The sequence below is a fragment of the Ambystoma mexicanum genome, chromosome 6q (genome assembly GCF_040938575.1).
Source record: "Ambystoma mexicanum isolate Mex_15411 chromosome 6q, UKY_AmexF1_1, whole genome shotgun sequence".
Lineage (NCBI taxonomy): Eukaryota > Metazoa > Chordata > Amphibia > Caudata > Ambystomatidae > Ambystoma > Ambystoma mexicanum.
This window is the reverse complement of record NC_090937.1, coordinates 177,505,515-177,530,312: the sequence shown is the minus strand read 5'-3', so window position 1 is coordinate 177,530,312 and position 24,798 is coordinate 177,505,515. Positions and strand designations below refer to the sequence as shown.

The 24,798-nt window shown below is 47.9% G+C and overlaps 1 protein-coding gene across 4 annotated transcripts in view; it reads left to right on the top strand.

Moving 5' to 3' along the window:
* The window catches only part of TBC1D2 (TBC1 domain family member 2), a 1,652,487-nt gene extending 1,645,496 nt beyond the window's left edge, over positions 1-6,991 (top strand). For 3 of the 4 annotated variants that reach the window (XM_069630602.1, XM_069630605.1, XM_069630603.1), the window contains one exon: positions 6,475-6,991. In XM_069630602.1, the coding sequence (XP_069486703.1) occupies positions 6,475-6,676 (202 nt within the window). In that variant the 3' untranslated portion in view covers positions 6,677-6,991. The remainder of the gene's footprint in view (positions 1-6,474) is intronic. The other variant, XM_069630604.1, reaches the window with a different exon arrangement.
* The last annotated feature ends 17,807 nt before the right edge of the window (positions 6,992-24,798 follow it).

Sequence of the window (24,798 nt, the reverse complement as noted above, 5' to 3'; positions counted from 1 at the left end):
CAGGTCGGGTGTGTGACAAAGCCTGAGCCTCGGAAAGGCCGGTCCACCATCTCCTTTCTCACTCACAGTTTGCACATGCAAACTGGAGGCTGGGTTCAGTGAAGCTATTTGTCCGCGGCAGCTCTCGTCTGCAGCCACTGCAATCTTGAAATGACACGGTTATCTCAAATACAAGTTGGAGATATTGGGAGAGTTTGATTTCACTATACCGAGCACAGCATTCCTTAAACGGTTCATGTCCCTCCAATGTTCTACATGGACAGGTGTCAGTCATTTTGAGGTCAGACCTGAAAGCAGAACTGGGTGTTTTAGTTGTACATAAGCCCCTGCCTCTTTAGCTTGGTGATTTTCTGGGGTGAATTGGGGATCTGCCCCACACCACCCCAGGGCCCTCTATCACTGAGCATGCGGCGGAAACCATCCGCCATGGTTACCCACGCAACACATACCAACAAATGGCCAGGCAGAGGATTAGGTTAGAGACAGCTTGTGTCAACAAGTTTTGAATGCAAACGAGATAGTTCCCTAAAATAGAAGATTGACAGTGGAAGCAGGACATATGTACATGAAGATGAGTGTCACCTGCATAAGAGTGCTAGTGCTGCACAGGGAGGTGTGTGCAGGTAAGTGAGAGTGCGAAAGAGTGCAAGCCTTCAGGGACAATGAAGAAACAGTGCAGGGATGGGAGAGGTTAAGGGGCCAAGACAGACTTTGTGGGATCCATTAGACAGAAAGGATGGGTGCCATGTGAGTACATTTATGTAGGATGGAGAGACGGCACTGAGGTCACTCACTACAAAAGCATATTATGGTGCCAAAGGTGGTGGGCAGGTGTAGAAGGCAGGGGAACTATCTCGTTGGATGTCCAATCATCAATTACAACTTAATGCAGGAAAGACCAAGCTTATTTTGTTCGGACCAAGACATTTACTGACCTCAGCCAAGAAACTGCCCATCCCAACTCTGTTGGGAAAGAGTCTAAAGTTTGTGTCCAAGGTAAAGAACTTGGGCTGTGTGGCAAGATGATCTTGGCAGCGAAGGACAGGTGTGGGCAAAGGTCCAGGCGGTGCATTTTGTGTTAAGCCTTCTATGCCAGGTCCTACCCTACATCCCCAAAGAAGATCAGGCGTCTGTGGTTGGTGCACTGACCAGCGCCCATTTGGACTACTGCAATAGTCAGTTGCATCCAAACAAATCCACAGACTCCAAAAAGCACAAAATGCCACAGTCAGGATGATCTTTTAAGTTGAGCAGAACTGCTCACGTTTCATCCTATCGTCGAGATCTACATTGGTTTTGGATAGAAGATCGTATTAGATTCAAGGCAGCCTGCCCTATCTTTAAATGTATCAATGGTATCGCCCCTCAATATTTGAGGGACCTGGTTAATCTATACAAGCCTCTGAGATTGCTGCGCTCTAGCAATCTCCATCTTCTATCTATCCCGCCCTCAGCATACAAGTCTCAGGGAGACAGAAGGTTTTCTGTGTTCATCCCAGAGCTGTGGAACTCTTTACTACTTGAATTGAGGACCCTTAATTCACTCTACGAGTTTCGTAGAGCACTGAAAACATTTCTGTTTAAATAGGGTTCCACCTGGCTTCTGGTTGTCCGATGGCTGGGTCTAGCTATGTTCTACCTGAATCATGTTTTTGTCATCAGCGCCTTTATACGGTTTGGTCCGTTCTGCGCGCATTATAAATTCAAAAATACAAATACAAATAAAGGTCACTTTGGAGGCACTGATGATATTGCACATAAAATGGACAAACCAGTATGGTTAGTTCTCAACTATGTTAGAAAGAATGGAGACGGCCATCGAGGCAGTTGGTTACCAGTTTCCCCGAATGTCTCCCTGGCCAAAAAAAAACTCTTCATCAAAGTAAATGAATGTAATGGTTATTGTAAACATTTTCCTGAGAAAGGAGACTCTTGTTCACCAGGATTTTTCACAAATAACTCTAATATAATTAAAAGAAAACTGAAGAGTAGAAGGATGGATGATTTGGAAACTGTAGGGATTGGCACATATTTGCCCAGTGGTAGAGGATAATTTGAAATTCAAGTGAGTCCTTTCTTGAATATGTTTCAAGCATGACTAAGACGAAAATGTACACATATGAATATTTGTAAAAACATTGTAGATCTATGTGCCTGCGAATCTCTGTAGATCTCTTTATTTGCATAGCTTGTATCAAGCTTAAGATGCATTTGTATTTTTAAGAAACATCAATATTAGTGGGTGTACATGCTCCACTCCCTTGCACCCAATCTCTTCGAGTAACATGTGCAAAGATGTGTACTATCCGATAGGTGATGTGTCACAATGTATTTGAATAGTCTTGGTGGGTGAAGTAGATAATTCTGCCCAAGCCAAGATATCTGTAATGGGAGGTTGGCAGGCACATTCATACACAATCCCCTACTGCAAAAAAAAAAACTTTACATATTTCAATATAACTTTATACCAAGTGGCAAAAAGATGAATAATCTGATTAGTCATGGTAAAGGACTGCCACATTGCAGCAGGACTCCTGCCATGAGCACTTTTGCTGAATTCAGGAGAAAAGAATGTATAAAAACATAGCGCTTACATTTATAAAAACATGTTGCTTGGTTTATGTTGGCCGGGGCAGCCTGTGCTGTCCAGAGGGCAGGCAGATTATTTTTTTATTTTAAGTAACCTTTATTACAATCTTCTTGAGTCACAATACAAACAAAGCGAACAGCATTGTACAGCTTCTACAAGGTTACATAAAACAAGCAGACAGAAAGCCACAAATATTGGTGTATTTACATATCACGAGGGGATGGGTGGTGAAAGATGGGTATGATGTGGAGGGATTATTACAGGTCAGCAACAGAACGCTGTTCGGAGAGAGGGCAAGGTCATGGGGCTGAAAAGCAGGTCAGGGGTATGTTGGCAGACACACTATTCAAACTCTAGTACTGTACTAAGAGTGATTAATCAACAAATAGACCTACAAGGGTTAGCCAAATACATAAAGTCCTCTTGAATTGAAAAGCCTACAGTCACGCCAGTCTTGGCAAGTCCGAAAGCCACATTTCAAAATGTATCTTATTTTTGGACATCCAGAACCTTAGAAGTATGCATTTTGTGTATATTATTGCACGTAGGGCCTCTGCATATTTCCATCCTCGACATGCTTAATCAAGCATCCTGTACAGGACCATCAGTAAGGCTCACGGTGCGGGCTATCCCTGAACAAGTTCCATCCTTTCTTCTCCATGTCTCGAGAAGCCAGACATACCACTGAAATGCCAAAACATGTGGAGTAAGGTTGCACTAGGAGCTCCACATACCCCAGCAGTGGTCATTATCTTTCAATCCAGTTTTAATGTTTCTCAGAGGATCAATGTTCTGAAAATGTACCTCTGTTGCACCAGTCATGCCTTAGTGTGGCACGAGAATCTCCACGCATTTTCTTTTTTTAAATAACTGGTATTTATTTCAAACTTGTAAAAAACTACACAAGGGAATACAAGTAGGAAGCACAAATATACTAGTACCACAAGCACTTCCAGTCTCTCGTCCATATATGGCAACAACCTGAATAGTCCACAGCAGGGGGGACGGGTGGGATGCAGCGTAGTAGACTCTTGAGACATAGGCCAGCACCCTGTGGAGGTCAGATTATGCCCCTAAGAATATAATATGGTGGCACCAGGCATACAGGGGGTTCACACAGGACAGTCTGTTCAAGGCACCCAGAAGATTCAGAACAGGAGGGCAAACTAACAACTGCTGTGAACACAATGTTAAAATGACTAAACATGTAACTCAGACAAAACCACTGCAATATAATGTAGAGATAGTGGGGGAGGGTGATTACCGCCCACACTGGAACCCCTCACCCTGTTTTATTGAGCGGTGGCTTCTCAGCCAGAATGAATTGCAACAACTTTTCAGCTCCCTCCGTCTCCCAAAAGATGTGCTCCTTCCCCTTCTAGGACACCCTGAGCTTGGCAGGCTGGAGCAGACCCACCTTGACGTCACAGTCCAGGAAGGGTTTCTTCACTACATTCAGTGCCCTTCCCTTCTTTTCAGTGGCAGGGGAAAATTCTGGAAAGAGAAGAACCCTTTGGCCTCAAAATACCAAAGTGTTCTCAGCCGCTGCAGCCTTCAAGATTTGGTCTCTATCACAGGAGTCACAAAGCCTTACCAAGAGCCTGGGACCCATCCCTGACGTAGGTGTCACTTTGTACATAGATGTTTTCATCCTGTATCACTTGTCTATATAGATCGGGTCGTCCACCACCTGAAGGTCAAGCAGTTCAGGAAGCCAAGTGGAGACAAATTCTACCAGATCATCACCCTCAACTCCTGCTGGGAGGGCACTGTACATTTTCGAGAAACTCTAGTCTATTCTCAGTTATGTTATTGCTCCTTACCACCGACTCCACCTCACAACTGGTTTTCTTCACCCACAGAAGGGTTTGCACACACTGCTGAGCCAAATCACTAGTCTGCTGTTCCAGAGTAGAGGTCTTTGTTTCTAATTGGGTCACCCTCTCTGTCAGCTTGTCGAACTTGCTTTCCAATTTCGAGATCGACTGCTCTATCAGACTCAATGCCACCATAACTGGGTCTTAACTGTACAGACTTTTCCAAGCCACGTTGCCCACTGCGAGGTGAGAAAAAATCTGCATTTTCCACAATGGTTTTTCTCTTTGATTTGCCCGACATCATGTGTCCTTGCCTTCTTTTCCTATTTACAGGTCGGCAATTATATTCAGCTAGAAGGTCAGCGTTCACCTATCTGCCACAAACCATAGTGGTTGTGAGGTGCTCAACATAACAAAAAGAACAGCTGTCCACCTGTAGTGGCAATGTTTTAACATACACTTAAGTGTCTCACCCTTGTCACCAGTGGCCACGTTCTGCCCACATACTCCTTTGAGCAACCCCTCCAAGCTGCTTTCCGCTGCATTTCACTCCAGCGCTGGAATTCACTCCATGCATAGGAGATTATCACCTGCTCAGCCCAGCTGCATGCGCCGCCGGTGGCGGCCGCTGCGCTTCGCTGGGCCCGGGCTCCGTTCCTTCCTGCTGTGCAGCGGTACTCCCAGGAGCAGAGATGAATGTGCCCAATGGCGAGGGCTTCAACCCTCACCATGAGTTCTAGAAGAGCTGGACATGGTAGGGGGTCATGACGGTCCAGTCACTGCTGCCGTCCTGACTCCCAGGACACGCACCAAAGGTGCACCCTCACTGCTCCCAGGGTCTCTCCCTGCAGGCACTCCCAGCTCTCCACACCGCAACAAGTATCTTGGTGCCGGAGGGGCTAAATAGGCTGAGTAGTGTGGGCCCCCCCAAGCTCCTGTTTCCTACCTCCTATCTTTGAATGAATACAGACAGTTTGTTGTGGCCAAAATATTGGCCGTAGGCATTTATTACTTACAGAATATATACAAAACCAAAAGTATACAAAACAGGTGTGCTTTTGGACACAACGTGTCCAGGGTGGCAGATGCCTTGCTTTGCTTGGCAAGTCTATGGGTCCCTTTGGCATCGCTCCTGGACACGTGCCGCCTGCTGCCTACGACTTCCTCTACCGTGTACCGAACTTGGTACTCAGCGTTCCTTGGTCTCCTTGCTTCTTTCCTTTCTCCCAAAAAATTGGGGTGGGTTGGGTGGGAAAAACGGTTCCTCCTGTCCTTCCACACCCAAGAAGCTGTACCCGAGCGGGGTGTGCTTCTTGTTGAGAATGTGCCTCTTCTTTTACAAGAGGCAATTTGTATACTTGTTCCTCTTTTGTTATTGTAGTGGGGGGCTGACCCGCCCCCCAACCGGTTACCTTTGCATCTTTCCCATGTTTGGGCCATGTCTCCATGACTACTAATTGGAGGGGGCACCTGGCTGCCCTCTCCCTTTGTGTGACCCTTCCTCTGCCCCCACCCTGCGCCTAACCCCCATACCCTCCATCGGGCCTGTGGCACAGTCCGGGATCTCAGCAGCTGCCGCACAGCAGGTAGCTTGATGTTAGGAGCTATGTTTTCAGCACCACAAGGCTGCACAGCTGCCCCCCTGCCAGCGAAGCCCAATTTCATGATGGGGAGCTGCACCAGGGAGCCGCCATCTTCTTTGGGCACTAGAGCGCCCACCCTCCACACATTTTTCAACTTCTAATGTACTTCCCGGGAGGTGTATGTGGACCCTAAAGCACCAGTACTTCACACCTATTAGGAGCATGAGGAAAGATGGCAGTGCACATGGAGAACAAGATTGCCACAGTATTTCCCCCTCAGTACTTCATGTTTGGTATACTTAAAAATGAAATTTTGGAAAATCTTGTCTTTTTGGGGTGGAAACAAATGATAGGTGACTTCCTCTATTAACCTACACAAATTTTACAGATTCATTGCTTATATGAAAAATCGTGGTCACAGAAGAGCCCTGCAGTGTGCCTGACCCGTCACTATCTCTCACAGGTGTTTGTTTTTTTTCTCCAGGAAATTGACAAACATTGCATTTAATGAGATGAACCCCTTCCGGATGAAGCAGTTGAAAAATCGCCGCGGGGCCCACATGGAGAAGCTGAAGGGCGAGCTCATAGAGCTGGAAAGGATCAAGGAGGAATATCTGAAAGAAAAAGTGAAGCATGGAAACGAATATGCAGACGTAGGTGTCAGTGAAGATGAGGAGGAGACATAAATGGAAAAGACCATCTTAGAGCTCATCAATTTTACATAAAAGTAAAGACACTTTCAGCTTTCAAGACTTTTTATATTTACGTATATATGTTTTGCTATGGTGGCCAAGTGGTATTATATGTGTGTAGGAAAGAAAACATCTAAATAAGTATAATTCTACAAATTGTCTGTATATTATGTTAAACTTCTAAAATAGAATTTATAAACTGAAGCGAAGAATTGGAAAGATGATCTTATCTTGCAGTTTGGACAAAGCATAGATAGCTGACTAAAATCCAGAGCACTGAATAAAGAAATTATTGAGAAACTTTTGAAACACTTGTATTGTTAATTTGTTTACCCCCTACGCTTTTCTTGTTTTGCTTTTCCAAAAAAAACCTAATAACATTCCTTCGATGTGGCAGAAATCATTGCTATTTGCAAACAGGAAAAAATATGAGTGCCTATTTTCAAATTTGCAAAACTGAGTACTTAACATCAATTTAATTTAATTTTGACTAAAAGAGCAATTAAATAATGCCTTTTTAACATACATACATGGCTGGTATGCATATATATACACACACGTCACTTGCCAAGAAGCATGAGGTACATTTTGACTGCTTCCTCTTGACTGTTTTCACCCAAGAGTTTTTGTGTTTTACGGAAAAGAGTTAGGGGTTGATGGGGATGTTGGATGAAAAGGTTTTATTTTAGTTGAGAGGCTGTGCTCTCAACTAAACTAGAGGATGGTGAGGGGAGTAGTTGTCCGGTGACAAGTCAGAAGTTCGGATATTAGTGGCCAAATCATCATAGGAAAAATCACCTAGCATTCTGGAAAGCAAGTTTCTTTTTTTCAAATTTGCAAATTTAAGCTACTTCAATGTTTAAGCTTTGATGGTTTAAAATGGTAGGTATATCTACATCGATTTGAACATTTTAATGTCAAGATTGATTACATCAGTGCTTTGTCCACAATCTTTTTAAAAACATTATTATTCAACAATTACAATTTGGAATTGTCAAACAGAACCATATGTAGGACACTAAATATTCCCTCTTCCAACCTTTCCCAGATAATCCATTCTCTCACAATAGGGATCTGCAGCATCCCTGAATAATTGTATTAGTGTGGGAAATATCCTTCCTAAACTACAACATATTTAGTGTAAACCTTCAACTATCTAGTAATGGTGACCTGAGTAGCAGGAAGCTTTTCTACAATTCTACCTCGACTGCAAAAGTAGTAGTAGCTTTCTAAAACCCTGTTCTATGTTTTTGTTTTAGCTTAGCCATACGATAACTGGAAGCCAGTCACCATGAGCAGAATTGCTTTATTGGAAAATGCTGTGAGCACAAAGCACGTTATTTAAGTTATAAGGTTAATTTCAAACACAAGGTGGCTGTTAAAACGGCAACAGGTTTTAGTGGGTTATTTAAAACATTGTGAGGATTCTTTCCTTGAAACAGACCTAACATTGTTAGTAGGTAAATAGTTGTATTACGTGCAAACTTTATCAGAGATAACCAGTTCGAAGGGGTGATAGCAATTATGCCAAAACCTGAAACAGATAAACTCGGACTCGGACAAGTACATAAACACATGAAAACCAATCAAAGCATTATAAAAAAAAAGTCCTGAAAAAGCGAAAAACTAAAGCTAAACAGGTGAACAAACTGTAGATCAGGCTGGGTCAGGAAGGATCAAATGATAAAGTGTCCAGGTTGTCTCCATCATGGGGATAATGTTCTTTCCCAGATTCTGTAGTACAGTCTCATGGATATAGCACCCAGCTGCTGATAGGCTCACATCTCGAAACAGGAATTGGTAAGGATAATGGTTGTAGGCATGATTCAGCTACAATATAACAGGGTTACCCTCCTTTGGACTTGTCTAACTCCGCACCAGTGGTAGTTGGTGAATGTGCTCAATAGGGGATGCAAATATTTCCCTAATAAAGAGTGGTGAGAGATTAGGCAACCCAAACCACGAGAGGGCTCTCCACCTGATGAAAATGTTACAAATGTTGAGGTAAAATTGTGAATTTTACAATAAACTTTCTGAGAACAATTGTGTAAAAAGCCAGAACATTTACAGTCAGTTCCGCAGGTCAACAGGAAGAAATCCAATAAATCCCAAGTCACTCACACAGGAGCATTTTTCAATACCTTTTCAGGATGCCTCTGCCCATAACATGTTCCATTGTTACCACTGTAACGTAATGGGAATTTGGGTAGTGGCTTTCACCATTGGTATGGTCTCAATGTGCTGTAGGTTGAACGCCCTTGGAGACCGAAGTCCAAGTATGGGAAATTTGTGAGAGAGTTATAGAAGCATGTGACTCTTGTAGCAAAGATAGCTCGTGTTGCACAAACATACAAAAGGCACTCCTCGACAAAATAGCCACTCTACAGACCAAAATAAACACCAAAAAAGCTCTATCCAACCTAACGCGCTGCCCAATCCCCCACCACTTACAACCAACTGCAAAATACATACCCTAATACCATTCAGCTTCTCACCTGTAACCATCGCTGAGGTAGAGAACATCATTAGTAAACTCAAACCCTCCAACTGACAGGGTGGCACCTGCCCAGCTCCTATTATAAATGAGGCCTCTCACGAGCTAGCTCCTTTCATCACAGCGCTGATCAATGCGTCTTTCAGCACAGGCACTGTGCCAGACAATCTGAAGGATGCCTGGGTTATCCCACTACTCTAAAAGCCATCACTAGACCCCAACACCCACACCAACTTTAGACCTATCACAACCGTACCTTTCCTATTAAAAACTTTGGATCGTGCAGCCTACCTTCAGATCCAGGATTACTTGGAACGTAACAACCTCCTAGGTCTCAGACAGTCCGGTTTCTGCCCCAAGCTCGGTACGGAAACGGCCTTGCTTGACTTAAAAACCCAAATTGAGGACTTGAAAGACAACAGTAAGATTGCCCTCCTCTTACTGTTGGATTTGTCTGCTGCTTTTGATTTGGTGAATCATAAAATCCTGTGCCGCCATCTCAAAGGTTCAGCCCATTTTTCTGACAAACCCACCACTTGGATCAAATCCTTCCTGGCCAACAGATCCATGAGGGTCTTCTCCCCGACCGCCCCAGCTGACCCCGCCCCAGTCCTCTGCGGAGTCCCCCAAGGTTCTTGTGTTTCACCTACACTCTACAATGTGTTCACAAAACCACTCTTTGACACACTCTACTATCTGGTTGTCACCTACACAAACTATGCTGATGACACCCAGATACTCATCCCCATTTTGGGTAACCACGCAAAGGACACCGAAGCCTTAAATAATGTCTACATGGTAATTCAGGCCTGGATGGCCCAACATGAGCTCTGTCTTAATGATGACAAGACAGAGCTCCTCATATTGGGTTCCCCCAACCGATTGAGCAAATTAGGCACCACCTTCAACTCCTTTGTAATCGATGGTAATACAATGAAGGTGACTAATGATACCAAAACATTAGGTATCTACCTGGACTCCTCCTTATCTCTCTCGAGACAAACTAATGCGGTTACTTCAGCTTCCACATATACTTGCAAACTCATCACTGCTTGCCAGCCATTCATTACTTCATCTAACTGCATCACACTTGCCAGAACGCTAATTATGTCTAAGCTAGACTATTGCAACGCCCTCTACCTAGCGACTAGCCAACAAAACATTAGTAAGCTTCAAGTAATTCAAAATAACGCTATCAGAGGAGCCTTGAACATCCCCAGGAACCAACACATCTCAGACACCCGACGCAATCTGCACTGGCTCTCTGTGGCTCAGAGAGTGTCCCTTAAAGCCCTAGCCCTCACACACAAATGCCTGACAGACAATGCTCCCTGTTACTTGACCACCCGATTCTCATAGCAAACCTTAATCCAGCCTCAAAGAGCAGCCCAAACCCACTGCCTCTCCATACCTAGATATAAACTACAAAAATCAGGCGGGACTAGTTTCCCAGTGCTCGCTTCGAAACTAAAGCTAAATTCTGGCTCCTGACACAAACCCAATCAATCCTTCCATGTAATGCCATTCGAGGAACCACTCATGTCCGCTAACCACCTTACCCTATCTCATCGAAGCTCTTCTGTTACATTCACTGTATATAACTCGCCTATATATTATCAGGGTAATTCATAGATTTTCACACAAAAGTGGCGCACGAGGCTGGCGCACAGCGTGCCCGTGCGAATGTCTGCGCCAGCCGCGTGCGATAAAATCAATTTCCGCGCACAGCGTATTCATGGATTCCCACCTCCAAAAGCAGACGTGGCGCAGAGTGGCGCAGCGACCCTGCAGCAGCGCCAGTTACGCCCCCAAGAACGCCCTCGCGCAAGGAAAAGCCATCAAGATCGCAAAACCATCGCAAAGGGCTGCGCCTGCGAGAAGTATTACACGCGAATGGCCTGGGTGCGTGTATTTCAGGGGTGCGCGAGAAGTCCCACACGCGAATTTGGCCTGTGCGCGTGTATTTCAGGGGCTCGCGGGTGGTTCCACACGCGATCGGGCCTGGGGGAGCGTGTGCGTGTATTTCAGGGGCTCGTGGGTGGTTCCACACGCGATCGGGCTTGGGGGAGCGTGTGCGTGTATTTCAGGGGCTCGCGGGTGGTTTCACACGCGATCGGGCCTGGGGGAGCGTGTGCGTGTATTTCAGGGGTGCGCGAGAAGTTCCACATGCGATTGGCCTGTGCGTGTGTATTTCAGGGGCTTGCGGGTGGTTCCACACACGATCGGGCCTGGGGGAGCGTGTGCGTGTATTTCAGGGGCTCGCGGGTGGTTTCACACGCGATCGGGCCTGGGGGAGCGTGTGCGTGTATTCCAGGGGTGCGCGAGAAGTTCCACACGCGATTGGCCTGTGCGCGTGTATTTCAGGGGCTCGCGGGTAGTTTCACACGCGATCGGGCCTGGGGGAGCGTGTGCGTGTATTCCAGGGGTGCGCGAGAAGTTCCACACGCGATTGGCCTGTGCGCGTGTATTTCAGGGTCTCACGGGTGGTTTCACACGCGATCGGGCCTGGGGGAGCGTGTGCGTGTATTTCAGGGGTGCGCGAGAAGTTCCACACGCAATTGGCCTGGGCGCGTGTATTTCAGGGGCTCGCGGGTCGTTCCACACGCGATCGGGCCTGGGGGAGCGTGTGCGTGTATTTCAGGGGCTCGCGGGTGGTTTCACACGCGATCGGGCCTGGGGGAGCGTGTGCGTGTATTCCAGGGGTGCGCGAGAAGTTCCACACGCGATTGGCCTGGGCGCGTGTATTTGAGGGGCTTGCGGGTGGTTTCACACGCGATCGGGCCTGGGGGAGCGTGTGCGTGTATTTCAGGGGTGCGCGAGAAGTTCCACACGCGATTGGCCTGGGCGCGTGTATTTCAGGGGCTCGCGGGTGGTTCCACACGCGATCGGGCCTGGGGGAGCGTGTGCGTGTATTACAGGGGCTCGCGGGTGGTTTCACACGCGATCGGGCCTGGGGGAGCGTGTGCGTGTATTCCAGGGGTGCGCGAGAAGTTCCACACGCGATTGGCCTGTGCGCGTGTATTTCAGGGGCTCGCGGGTGGTTTCACACGCGATCGGGCCTGGGGGAGCGTGTGCGTGTATTCCAGGGGTGCGCGAGAAGTTCCACACGCGATTGGCCTGGGTGTGTGTATTTCAGGGGTTCGCGGGTGGTTTCACACGCGATCGGGCCTGGGGGAGCGTGTGCGTGTATTTCAGGGGCTCGCGGGTGGTTTCACACGCGATCGGGCCTGGGGGAGCGTGTGCGTGTATTTCAGGGGTGTGCGAGAAGTTCCACACGCGATTGGCCTGGGTGCGGGTATTCCAGGGCTGCGCGGGAAGTTTTACACGCTCGCCTACAACACGTAATCATGGAAATGAACGTGGCCAATCCGGAAACACGTACGCCAGCAGGAAGTAGGCGTACGTCCACCCGCACAGCATAAAAGTGCACGCAAACAACAAACAAGCTCAGACGCCAGGATTAACATACCGTTCCTAGCAGCAGTGGCCGTGGGATACCGCAGGAGGAGGAGGAGGATAGTCAGGGCCAGAATTTTTACACCCAGAACCAGCCTTTTTGGGATGCCTGATGACCATGTGTATGGGAGGTACAGGTTTCCACCTCACATAATACTCGACCTGGTCAGTGAGTGGGAGGATGACCTCACATCAACCACCCTGTGCTCCCAAGCACTCAGCCCCCTGGAGAAGGTCCTCAATGTACTGCACTTCCTGGCCACTGGATCATTTCAGCGGACAAGTGCCATAGTGGGGGGGGTGTCACAGGCCACGCAGTCACGCTGCCTACACCAGGTCTTGGCCATCATCACTGCACGCCCATCAGTCGCAGGCACATATACCTGCCCAGAACACCTGCAGAAAGGCAGGCTGTTGCCCAGGACTTCTACAGGGTGGCACAATTCCCCAAAGTGCTAGGTGCCATTGATTGCACCCATGTGGCTCTACGTCCCCCCAGGGCAACTGAGCACATCTATAGAAACCGCAAGCACTGGCATTCCATCAACGCCCAGGTAGTATGTGATGCCAAGGGAATCATCACCTCAGTATACGCCAACTATCCAGGCTCCACCCACGACAGTTTCATCTACAGAATGTCTACCCTAAACCGGGACATAGAAGCTGGGCGGCATGGCGATACATGGCTGCTCGGTGAGTATAAATGCCACTGCGCATGCATGCATGTAGGATACTGAGTAATGTCACAACCCCACTGATGATACCCATCACCACCTCCCCAGGGGACAGTGCCTACCCTCTCAGCACCCACATGATGACGCCAATTCGGAATCCCACCACGCCGCCCCAGGTAAGATACAACACAGCCCACATTGCAACCCGGGGCATCGTGGAGCGCACATTCGGAGTGCTCAAGTCATGCTTCCGCTCCCTTGACCGTTCTGGCGGACAGCTGTTATACGCTCCCCCAGTAGTGTGCAGGATCATAGTGGCAGCATGTGTCCTGCACAATGTTGCAACACGCCGGGGCCTGGCCGTGGACATGGTGGTGCCCTCACATCCCCAACCACATGCATGCCCACTGCACATGGGAGGGGAAAGGGCACGGGGTGAGGCAGCCCGTACGCAGCTCTTGGCTAATTACTTCACATAAAATCACACCCCTGTGGAGTGCACACAGCCCTGGCACATACCAGCTGACAATCAATGATGATTGTTACTGACAATTATGATGTGTCAATGGACAGTCAACTGTCACAACCATACCAGCCTGAGATTGTACATCTGGAAGTGTTCCATTGTGTGCTTCCCAAACTACACAAACAGCACCAATGCTGCGTTCAAAAGACACACTTCTATGCTGCTGAAATCATTACCCCCCTTGCAAGACACAACATGACAACAGTGCCATGTCACCCAACCCCTCCCCAGCACCGCCACCCAACACACCATGGCATGACATGCCATGTGAGAGCAAACAAAGTAATCCCCCAAACATGACACATGTCACAAAGTACAGTGTCCCTAATGGAAAATGGTCACACACAATATGCCCACATGAATGTAGAAACAACAACACACATGACCAAATACTTACCACAATACAATCGACATAGCATAAACATGACAGTACTAAGGCAAAGGATACGTAGTCTTACAACATGAGAATGCCAGCACATCCACCACCTCCAACTGTACAGTGTTGTTGCCACGCACATCTGGAAGTCCACTGCTCACAACATGAGCCCCATCTCCATAGTGGACAGCCTTGTGAAGACATGAGGAATGAACCTGCAAATCAGGAGGGAGACATGGATGCACAAGCACACATCAATACACCATGCAGTGCACAATACAACAACAATATGCACTAGGAATGTATACACAGTATTGACTACAGACTGCCCACACAGCTCATGGGAGTCCAACGTCACTGTGTAATTCACTGTCACTTGGGCACACCCTTTGCAAGCCCATGGAAACGGGAAGCAGGAGGGGTGTGTGTCTCACTGACCCAAGCATCTAACCCAAACTCAGGACAAGCCTGCATGTGCCCAGCCGGAATACAGTGGATGCCCACGGGAGCCACACAAGGCAACACACTGCAACAAAAAATCAAAAATAGAAAATCAAAAATCAAAAATGGCCATGTGTGGGCCAGGGGGGGTGGGGGAGGCCACCCAGGAGGTCCGAGGACAGGGTGCCCACCAACAGTCACCTGCGTGAATGTTGCGAAAAAAAAACACCTCCATGGGCTCATGGCCTGCACGGCTACTAAATAGTGGGAGATTCACTGCTGGATTCGCTCTCCTCAACCTCTGCTGCTGCTGCCACAGGAGGTGGTGGTGCCATGGGAGGCAGCCCACGCAATGCCCTAGTTTGGTCCTCCATGGCAGCAAGCATGCGGGCCTGGAAGGCCTCGTTCTGGAGGGATATGGTGCGGAGATCCCCATGCAACACCCGACGTGTTGCCCGGACCTCCGCCCGAGTTGCCTGCATCTCTGCTGAGAGCGTACGGGTGACGCGCTCCAGCAGCTGTTCCGTCCTGGTGACAGTGGAAGCCTCAAGGTCCACAAGAGTCTGCCTGAGGTGCCGGACCTCTCCCCTCAGGGCTACCCTCTGTTCCTGGGCATCTATAGAAATTGATTCCCTCAGATTGTCCAGGGCCGCCTGTCTGTCCCTGTTGGACGCCAACATGTCCTCCCTGACTGATTGGCAAATGGAGTCTGTTGCCTGCTGTAGTAGCTCCATCTGCCTTTCTGGGGGGACAATGGAAGTGGCCACCCTCTCCATGGCCTGAGCAATCATTTCGGATGATGCTGCCTGTTGGTTGGCCATACCGTAAATGGATTGCTCCCATGCAGTATTGCCTGGTGGCGGACGGCCACCGCGTTGGCGGGCACCACACCTGTCTGGGGCAAGGCGAACTGCGCCTTGCTGTGTCGGCACTGCCTGAGGCTGCAGGACTGCATTTCCCCTCTGAACTGCTGGCCCAGGAACAGGATCAGATGTTGCGGAGTGTGGCCCTGCATCCGTAACCACCACAGGCGCACCTACCAACACTGACATCCCCATAGTGGGCTCTACCCCTGGTGCAGGTGGGTCGGACAGAACAGTATCCCTTCCATGAACACATACCTGCGAATCCACATAGGCCTCATCCGAATCAACACCTGAAAAGAGTTCTGGGGAGGTGCAGCCAGGGACACCCCGGGACAGTATGGCCTGCAGCAAGAGAGGGTTCTCCCCCACCACCAAACCACGTCCCCCACTGGTGCCTGGTCGTGCTTCAGATCCCTCCTGGGCCTGCACCATCTCCTCTCCCTCAACAGCATCAGGTGCGTCATCCTCTGCAAAAACAAGAAAGAAAAAAAATGGAAACAGGCATTAGCACCATGGCACGCTATTAGGCCAGACAAGCTACAGTACCAGTACTTGATTTACACATGTCCCACATGACTATAACCCTCCCATGCATGCACTGGCCATGAGTTGGAAGGGGAGGAAAATGTCAGACACTGATGACACCAAGATGGGAGAGCAACACATCAGCTGCATGCTGGCTAGCAGTGCCATCACACATTGGCCTGTGAGTGGCATGTCCAATACACATACATGACACATGCCATCACACAGATGGCATGTACCATGCCCATGATATATATGTGACAATGGGGCAGAGTGATGCGCAGTAGAACCAGGTGAATTCCTACAATCGGCCTGCTTAATACGGAACAATGTGGTAGCAAGATGCCACTTCAAGGGCAACTGGCGCAATGTAGTGCTAAACGCCTACTGTGGCCAGAAGGGACACTGTAATACCCAAATCCCGGGGCATAGAATGCATTGGATGAAGCACATGGGTGGGACAAAACACTCAGGCACACACACCCTGACCTGGCACTCAACCGAATCCCCTCCCACAAACTACATACACATGGATCACACACACATGCATGTGCACTCACCGGACAATGCCTCGTAATCTGGCAGTTCTCCCACACCTTGGATCTGCTCCTCTGTGATGTAGGTCCCAGCAACATGCTCATGTAGAGGGAGTTCTATGTCCTCTTGTGGAGACCCACCTCCAGTCACCAGAGTTGCGGCATGACTTGAGGCCAGCTTTGTCTTTGCCCTACGCTTAAGGTCGTTCCAGCGCTTGTAGCACTCAACAGCTGTGCGCCTCATGAACCCAAGGGCACTTATGCTGTCCGCGATGGACTGCCAGTGTGCCTGACGTCGAGCAGGTGTAATCCTACACCCTGAAGTGACCAACATTTCGGCGTCATGTTCGGACACATACTGCACAAGTGCATCCAGTTCGGCATCATTGAAGCTAGGCTTCCTTGGCGTGCCGGACCGTGTAGCCGTGTCGGGGTCATCAGCCTGTACTGGACGAGCACTCTTCCTCTTTCTTTTTGTGGGTGGTGGGGATCCGGAGTGCCCTACGCCACTCTGGACACTAGAGGCAGGAGCACCGGTGGACTGTGTAGTAGTAGTGTGCGATGGCATACTGACCACATGTCTTTCTGCAGGCATTAGCTGAAGTGTGATGATGGCAGGGGGAACCTCAGTCTGATGTACCGGGACCAACACTGTCCTTGCTGGGGGAGTCAGAGATGGGGTGGACGGAGCTGCAGCTGCCCCTGCAGCCTCCCCACCCCGCCTACTCGGGGCAGCAGATAACATGGCTGCCCCTGTACCACGTGGCCTGGTGACACTGGCTTGCGCCGCCACCCGTGGCCTAGACTTGGCGACCTGGAAGTCAGCCTGTGAGTCACCCTGTGCTAGGTCAGGTGCCATAACGGGCCGGTCCAACAAGGGCTGAGCAGGGATGGTGTCAGCCACGTTTCCCTCAACCATGGGGGGGGGTGTGTCCCTGACTGGTCCTCCACACGTGGGGGGCTTGGGGGAGTCTGCAAATCCTGGCCACGTCCCCTACCGCGCCCACCACGCCCACCTCTTGAGGCTCGGCCACCTTTGCCACCCTTACCACTTGCTCGCCTCCCAGCCATGGCACTGATGGAGTTGTGCGTATGGGAGTTGCAGTGGACAATTGTCCTGGGCAATTGGGGGTCAAAGGGGTAGGGTACTAGATGGAATTCGTACCCAAGTGCTCTAGCAAGGCTGTATGTAACCCCTGGGGTAAGATGACGGGTCACCCAACGCACAGGCACCCCTAAAACAGAAAATGACGTGCACGCGACCCCTCGTAGACCACGTGCGTGGGAAAAGGAACCTGCACTACGCTGTGGCACCCAGGAACACAAAAATGAACGTATGCGTGTCACACGCAGCCTACAATGACCTCTGAAGGGGTACGCTACACACGGGGCTAGCACAGTTGGTAAATACTTGCGCGACTCACCGTCTGCCTGGGAAAAGAGCGTGAAAAATACGCGCGTGCGCGCATTGGCAACACCCCCGCCAAAAGAAGAATTGTACACTGTCTGAGGAGACAGGACAAAAGGAGAAGTCAACGCTGTTTGAGGAAACATGTCGAAAAGATTATCAGAAAAATACTGACAGAGGTTACAGGGAGTACGAACTGGAAACGCTGTGAAGTAAATCGCGTGTGAACCGACAAGAAGTACAGATTTCACCGACTCGCTCTCCACGGGAAGCACGTACAAGGAAATGACGTACTACACGCACCTTTTAAACCGCAACACACGTCCAACGTCACTTCCGCGTATACGCACTGAGGCACTATCCTCCAATCACGCAGGCTGACACTCGGACGTGGGTACAGGGACACGCCCGCGCGTGTCACGTCACAGAGGCGCCTACGCTGTCAGGGCCTTTGGTCCAATGGAATTGTGTACACAGGCCAATCGCGTGTGGAACTTCTCGCGCACCCCTGGAATACACGCACACGCTCCCCCAGGCCAGATCGCGTGTGAAAACACCCGCGAGCCCCTGAAATACACGCGCCCAGGACAATCGCGTGTGAGAAGCTTCTCGCGCACCCCTGAAATACACGCGGCCAGGCCAATCGCGTGTGGAACTTCATGCGCACCCCTGAAATTCACGCACACGCTCCCCCAGGCCCGATCGCGTGTGTAAACACCCGCGAGCCCCTGGAATACACGTACCCCGCTCCCCCAGGCCCAATCGCGTGTGTAAACACACACGAGCCCCTGTAATACACGTACCCCGCGCCCCCAGGCCCGATCGCGTGTGAAAACACCCGCGAGCCCCTGAAATACACGCGCCCAGGACAATCGCGTGTGAGAAGCTTCTCGCGCACCCCTGAAATACACGCGGCCAGGCCAATCGCGTGTGGAACTTCACGCGCACCCCTGAAATTCACGCACACGCTCCCCCAGGCCCGATCGCATGTGTAAACACCCGCGAGCCCCTGGAATACACGTACCCCGCTCCCCCAGGCCCGATCGTGTGTAAAAACACCCACGAGCCCCTGGAATACACGTACCCCGCTCCCCCAGGCCCGATCGCGTGTGTGAACACCCGCGAGTCCCAGAAATACACGTACCCTGCTCCCCCAGGCCCGATCGCGTGTGGAAACTCCCGCGAGCCCCTGAAATACACGCGCCCAGGCCAATCGCGTGTGGAACTTCACACGCACCCCTGAAATACACGCACACGCTCCCCCAGGCCCGATCGCGTGTGGGCCTTCTCGCGCGTGTAGGACTTTGGCGCACATTTTTTTCCTGCGCAGGGACGCTACCGCCTGCTTTCGTGTGGCGGACATGTATGGGCCTGTGCGCGTCTTTGGCCATGCGCTGTTTTTCCCTATTCGATTCCATGAATACGTGTTGTAGGCGAGCGTGTGGGCGTTCTGCGCACTTGCCTCCTGTACTTCCCCCGTGACGCCCACATTTTCACAAGTTGTTCCCCATTCTGCGTGTGACGCCCCGTGTTACGCCTACTTTTGTTATGTGCGCTGCGCTATGTGCGAATTCACTGTGGCCTTATCGCACGGCTTTCGATGACCTGTGCGCCAGCGTGCGCCGCGCACTTTTTCAGCGCACATCCCACATTTCGCGCATGCACGGACTTCCATGAATAGATGTGCGATGTTTTCTGTGCGATAATCGCACTTGCACTGCGATAATCGCACTTGCACTGCGATTTTCGCTATTTCACTGCGAATCGCACGTTTTCGCACGCGTGCGCCTTTTTTTCGGCGCACGTTGATTCCATGAATCGGCCAGTATGTCTGTAAATGTATACTTTGCTGCTAATGTAACATATGTAATGTCTATGTATATTGATGCTATGTCTGTAACCCCCAAGATACGTGCCCAGATGCCTTTGGGCCAGGTGCGCTATATAAATAAATCAAATACAAATACAAATAAATGTGTGCATTTTGGCCAGTAAGAAGGCAGGTAGGGGTGGCCAAGTCCCTGCTAGTCATCCATGTTGAGTAGGCATGTGGGTGGGTGCAGATAGGTAGACTGGGGAGTATGTGAGAGAGATATTATGTGTACAGCAAGACCAAATTGTATCGTGGGGATTGCTGCATTCTAATGGCAGAGGTGTTGTGAAAGATATGTGAGCAGGAAAAACATTATGTGTGCAGCGTGAGGGGTCAGTAATGCGAGGCAGACAACTGCTTGTAGATTTTGCAAAATAAGCAATTTTATTAAGGAAATTATTTCCCTGCCTATTCTAACAGCTAAGGGAATATTCTCTAGCCTGGCATAACTGGCCTTCACACTAAATAAACATACAAAATATATATTGCAACACAATATATTAAACAATATTAACACAATGTCTGAATGGCCTTCTCCTGTCCTAGGTAAGGTCCCTTCCTCAGGATTCAACATCAACACAAAATGTTCAACAAAGGAAAAAGAAAGGTTTTAAACCAGCTCTTGATAGTTCCAAGTCAAAGAAAAAGTTCATCAAACAATATCCCCCACTGTCAACGACACACAGTTCTTAATCAACAGTTAGGACTTTGTTATTTACAACTTTACATTGGTATATGTGTCATGAGGTTTTCTTTGTACTGCTGCTTCCACTTCAACAACCATACTTCTACTTTTGGTACTATGGGAACAGTCCCCTTTGTCCCACAGTATGTTACTGGTTCAGACCGCTTCAATGTTACATCTGCTGACAACGTTTTCTACCACCGCAGTTTAAATATAACTACCTCAGCTCAGTACTTTGAATTGTTAGGCAGGTTTTTACAAGACTCTTCAACCTCTTCAGGTAGGTAAGGCACTCTTCCTTTTAATGAATTTCTCAAAGGGGCAGCCTCTTTGGCCTCTCCTGTATGTCTGCCACAATAACAACCTGGTTCTGCCCACAAGACTCCCTTCTCTCTGGCTTCTGCAGTCTTTGACAACACAGGTTGTGTCTACTTTCATAGTATTCTTCACAAGCAATTATGTCCCCTTCCCCTGCTTTACTCACACCTTTCTGTTAGTGGCACCAAGGCTTTTGGTAATTACTTGGGGCTGATAACTCTCTGAGCTTTAGGTAATATGGGTACACTTGAATTAAATACAGGTAAAACAAAGATCGTGACCATTGTTGCTGGTGGTTCCAGAAAAAATAAGCACTTCTCCTGGAAAACCAATGGAATCTCTTTGAGTTCTGTGAATTCCATTCGATACCTTGGAATAACTTTCAACACTTCTATCAATGAACATCACTGGAAGTTGGACCTCACAAATCGGATGATTCAATTCAGTATTCAAGCCTCAAAAATAAATAAGCAATATGGCAAATTTTCTCTTGAACAGTATTAATTTTTTACATTCAAAATGTAATACCTGCTATTACGTTTTGATCTGAATCAGGCTGGAACATTGATGCCCTATTCTGGCAGAAGCTTGAAGGCTTATTTTGGCATCGGGTATTGCATCTACCTTCGTACATTTCAATGGTGTCTCTTCGATATGAATTATCAATAAATTCAATACATAGTTGCGTCATGTGGAAATCAATAATGGTGCTACGAAAGATGAAGCTGCACCCACTGCCTCCGTCATACCAACTTTTTGAAAATCGTCCAGGCTGTGGGCGACCGGGCCTTCTTGGAGACTGGCAGCAATTACTGGAAGCCACTCTAAACAATGCCGATTTGAACATAGCTGACTTGCTCAGCCAACCTCAGTGCGTAAAAAAGAAATGTGACCGTTGGTTTTGGATCCAGAATTACGATCTGCTGAAAACGAAGCCAACATTCTTGAGATCGGGATTAGGCGTACACAAACTCAATGCTTATTGTCGCTACTTGGTAACTTGCCCCTCGCGACATCATTGTGACCAATTTTTGAGGCTGCGTTTGAATGCATTAAATACCAGGGAAATGCAATTTCTATATAAATGAAAAACCAGCCAGCGGAATGAATTGAAGATACTCAAACAGGCCGCTAAAAAGCCACCAAAACGTGGGAGGACCCCCAAGGGTCACAACACAGATCAATCCACTAAGAACTAAACAATCATTAAAAATACTGTATTTATTTAGAATTTGTACTCGTTAAAATAAGTATTAAATCATCTGAAGTTCTGTACAAAAAATATGCAAAGTGACAACATTAATGTATCAATCATAAAGTGCATCGTGTAAAGTGACTGAGTGCTAGCTTCATTGTTGGCTGTAAGTGAAAAAGTCAAAGAAATAAATCACAGTAGACCTAGATGCTACTAGATAGTTCCCAAAAAGGGGTTTCCCGTGCGAGCGAAGAAAGTCACTCGATAAGGGAAACCACAATCGACTATTCAGATCTGAAAGCAAAAGGGCCAAAAAATAAATCAACAAAGGGCAATCTAGTCACTAAAGGATCATGCAGCCAACCACAATGGTTAGTTACAGCACTGCACAATATAATGAACACATAAACATTGGAAAAAACGCTAATATTAGCCAAGGGATGCTATGCGTCAAAATGTAAACACAGAGGAAAAAAGAAAAAAAATAGAAATGTTAACAGTTACATCAACAATGTGAAAAATAGACATATAAAAGTGGATGATCTGTGAGTGAATCCCAAAGGGCCCAACCCGTTAACCATAGCTCAATTGCGTCATGAGGTCTGAAAAACAATGTGGGAGAAAAGATATTTACCATAGTCTCAACCAATTAGGCTGGTCCCGGAATCCTGTCGATAAGTCCAGGAAGTATTAATCAGGCCGTGCCATAGACTGGGTCTCTATGAATTAGACCTAGATGTAAGGGTATAAAATCACACATAAGAATGTCTCCAAAGGTTTATGTGCAGTGAAACAGGAGTATCCAAAGAGGCAAATTCAGCTACATATAAAACAAGATGTAAAAAAAGATAATGAATCCAAAAAAGCAAAAAGGAAAAGAGAAGGGAACCATTTATATCCTAAAAGTGCAATGGGAAACGAAGCCCCCCCCAATTGGAATACCATATATGTAAAATACATATCAAGTATAAATGTAAAAAATAATAATGAAAAGCAACAACATGCCGTAGCCGCGGCAAAGTCAATAAGAATTGTACCATATAAGTGGTGGAATAAGTTCACGTTATAGAATAACAGCCAAGAGATTCAGGCTGTCAATTGATGGAATACACCCTCAGGGATTCAAAACGCAACGAGGTAGCACATATATATGACAGGCTGACAAGTAATGTCACATAACCAGAAGGACCTATCTCACATCATGAAAGATTCATTGTATCTAGGTGGATGAGATTGCCTTCTAATTAAGTATACGTGGGCACTGTGCAGGATCTCCCAGCCAACGCAAAATCCCCTGTCAACATTAGTATCTGGGAGTCCTGTTGAACACTGATTGCCATTCCTCCTGAGCGTTTAATCCGGATATATGGCTTTGAGTATTATATATTCACCAGTGTTCGCGTGAGGCAAGTCTATTAGCCGTAGCATATTGGTCAGGCCCTAAGACACACTCTAGGCACCACCATTGTAAGTCCTTACAACTATGTTGATACTCAATAAAATGCCCCACTAAGGGCGAAGACAAATTATGCATTCTAATCCGGGATCTGTGCTCTGAAATCCTCAATTTTATAGGTCTCGATGTCTTACCTATATAGGACTTCATACAAGGGCACATTATAACATAGACCACATTCTTGGAATTACATGTGGTGTGGTCCCTCAATTTCCAAGGCTCGTGGTTAATGGTGACGGTGTTGGTAGCCGTAGTAAATCCGCACTGGCAACACTGACCACACGGGTAGTGGCCAGTGACCTTCTCCATGCCCCACATTTGAGTGATAGTTAATGGTGCCTTGGTGGCATGCGACCTGTCCGCCTGAGATAGCCAACTCTTGAGGTTCTTTCCCTTTTTGAAGGCATACATCGGACGCTCAAGGTCTGCTATCTTCATTTGGAGCAGATGCCAATGTCTGCCTATAGCGTTCTTAATCTCTGCATGGTATGTGCTGTAAGTCATAGCGCAGACCATGCGTGAGTGGTTCGAATTTGCACAAGTGTTTTTGACCAATAGTACCTCACGGTGTTGGTAACGTGCCCTTTTACGTGACTGCCGCAGTATATGCCGAGGATACCCTCTCTTGGAAAGTCTATCCTCTATAGTGTTGGATTGTGTCACAAAGTCCTTCTTGTCGGTACAATTCCGTCTAGCCCTGAGGAATTGTCCATAGGGGATGCTTTCCCTTAGGGATTGGGGATGAAAACTCTCAAAATGTAAGATCGTATTACGGTCAGTAGTTTTACTGTTGTAGTCTGTTGTAATTATTCCATCCTTTGTTTTTAGTTGGAGATCCAAAAAGGAAATAGACGTACTGCTGGTAGACACAACCATCTTAAACTTAACTTGTCAGCCTGTCATATATATTTGCTACCTCGTTGCATTTTGAATCCCTGAGGGTGTATTCCATCAATTGACAGCCTGAATCTCTTGGCTGTTATTCTATAACGTGAACTTATTCCACTACTTATATGGTACAATTCTTATTGACTTTGCCGCGGCTACGGCATGTTGTTGCTTTTCATTATTATTTTTTACATTTATATTTGATATGTATTTTACATATATGGTATTCCAATTGGGAGGGGCTTCGTTTCCCATTGCACTTTTAGGATATAAATGGTTCCCTTCTCTTTTCCTTTTTGCTTTTTTGGATTCATTATCTTTTTTTACATCTTGTTTTATATGTAGCTGAATTTGCCACTTTGGATACTCCTGTTTCACTGCACATAAACCTTTGGAGAC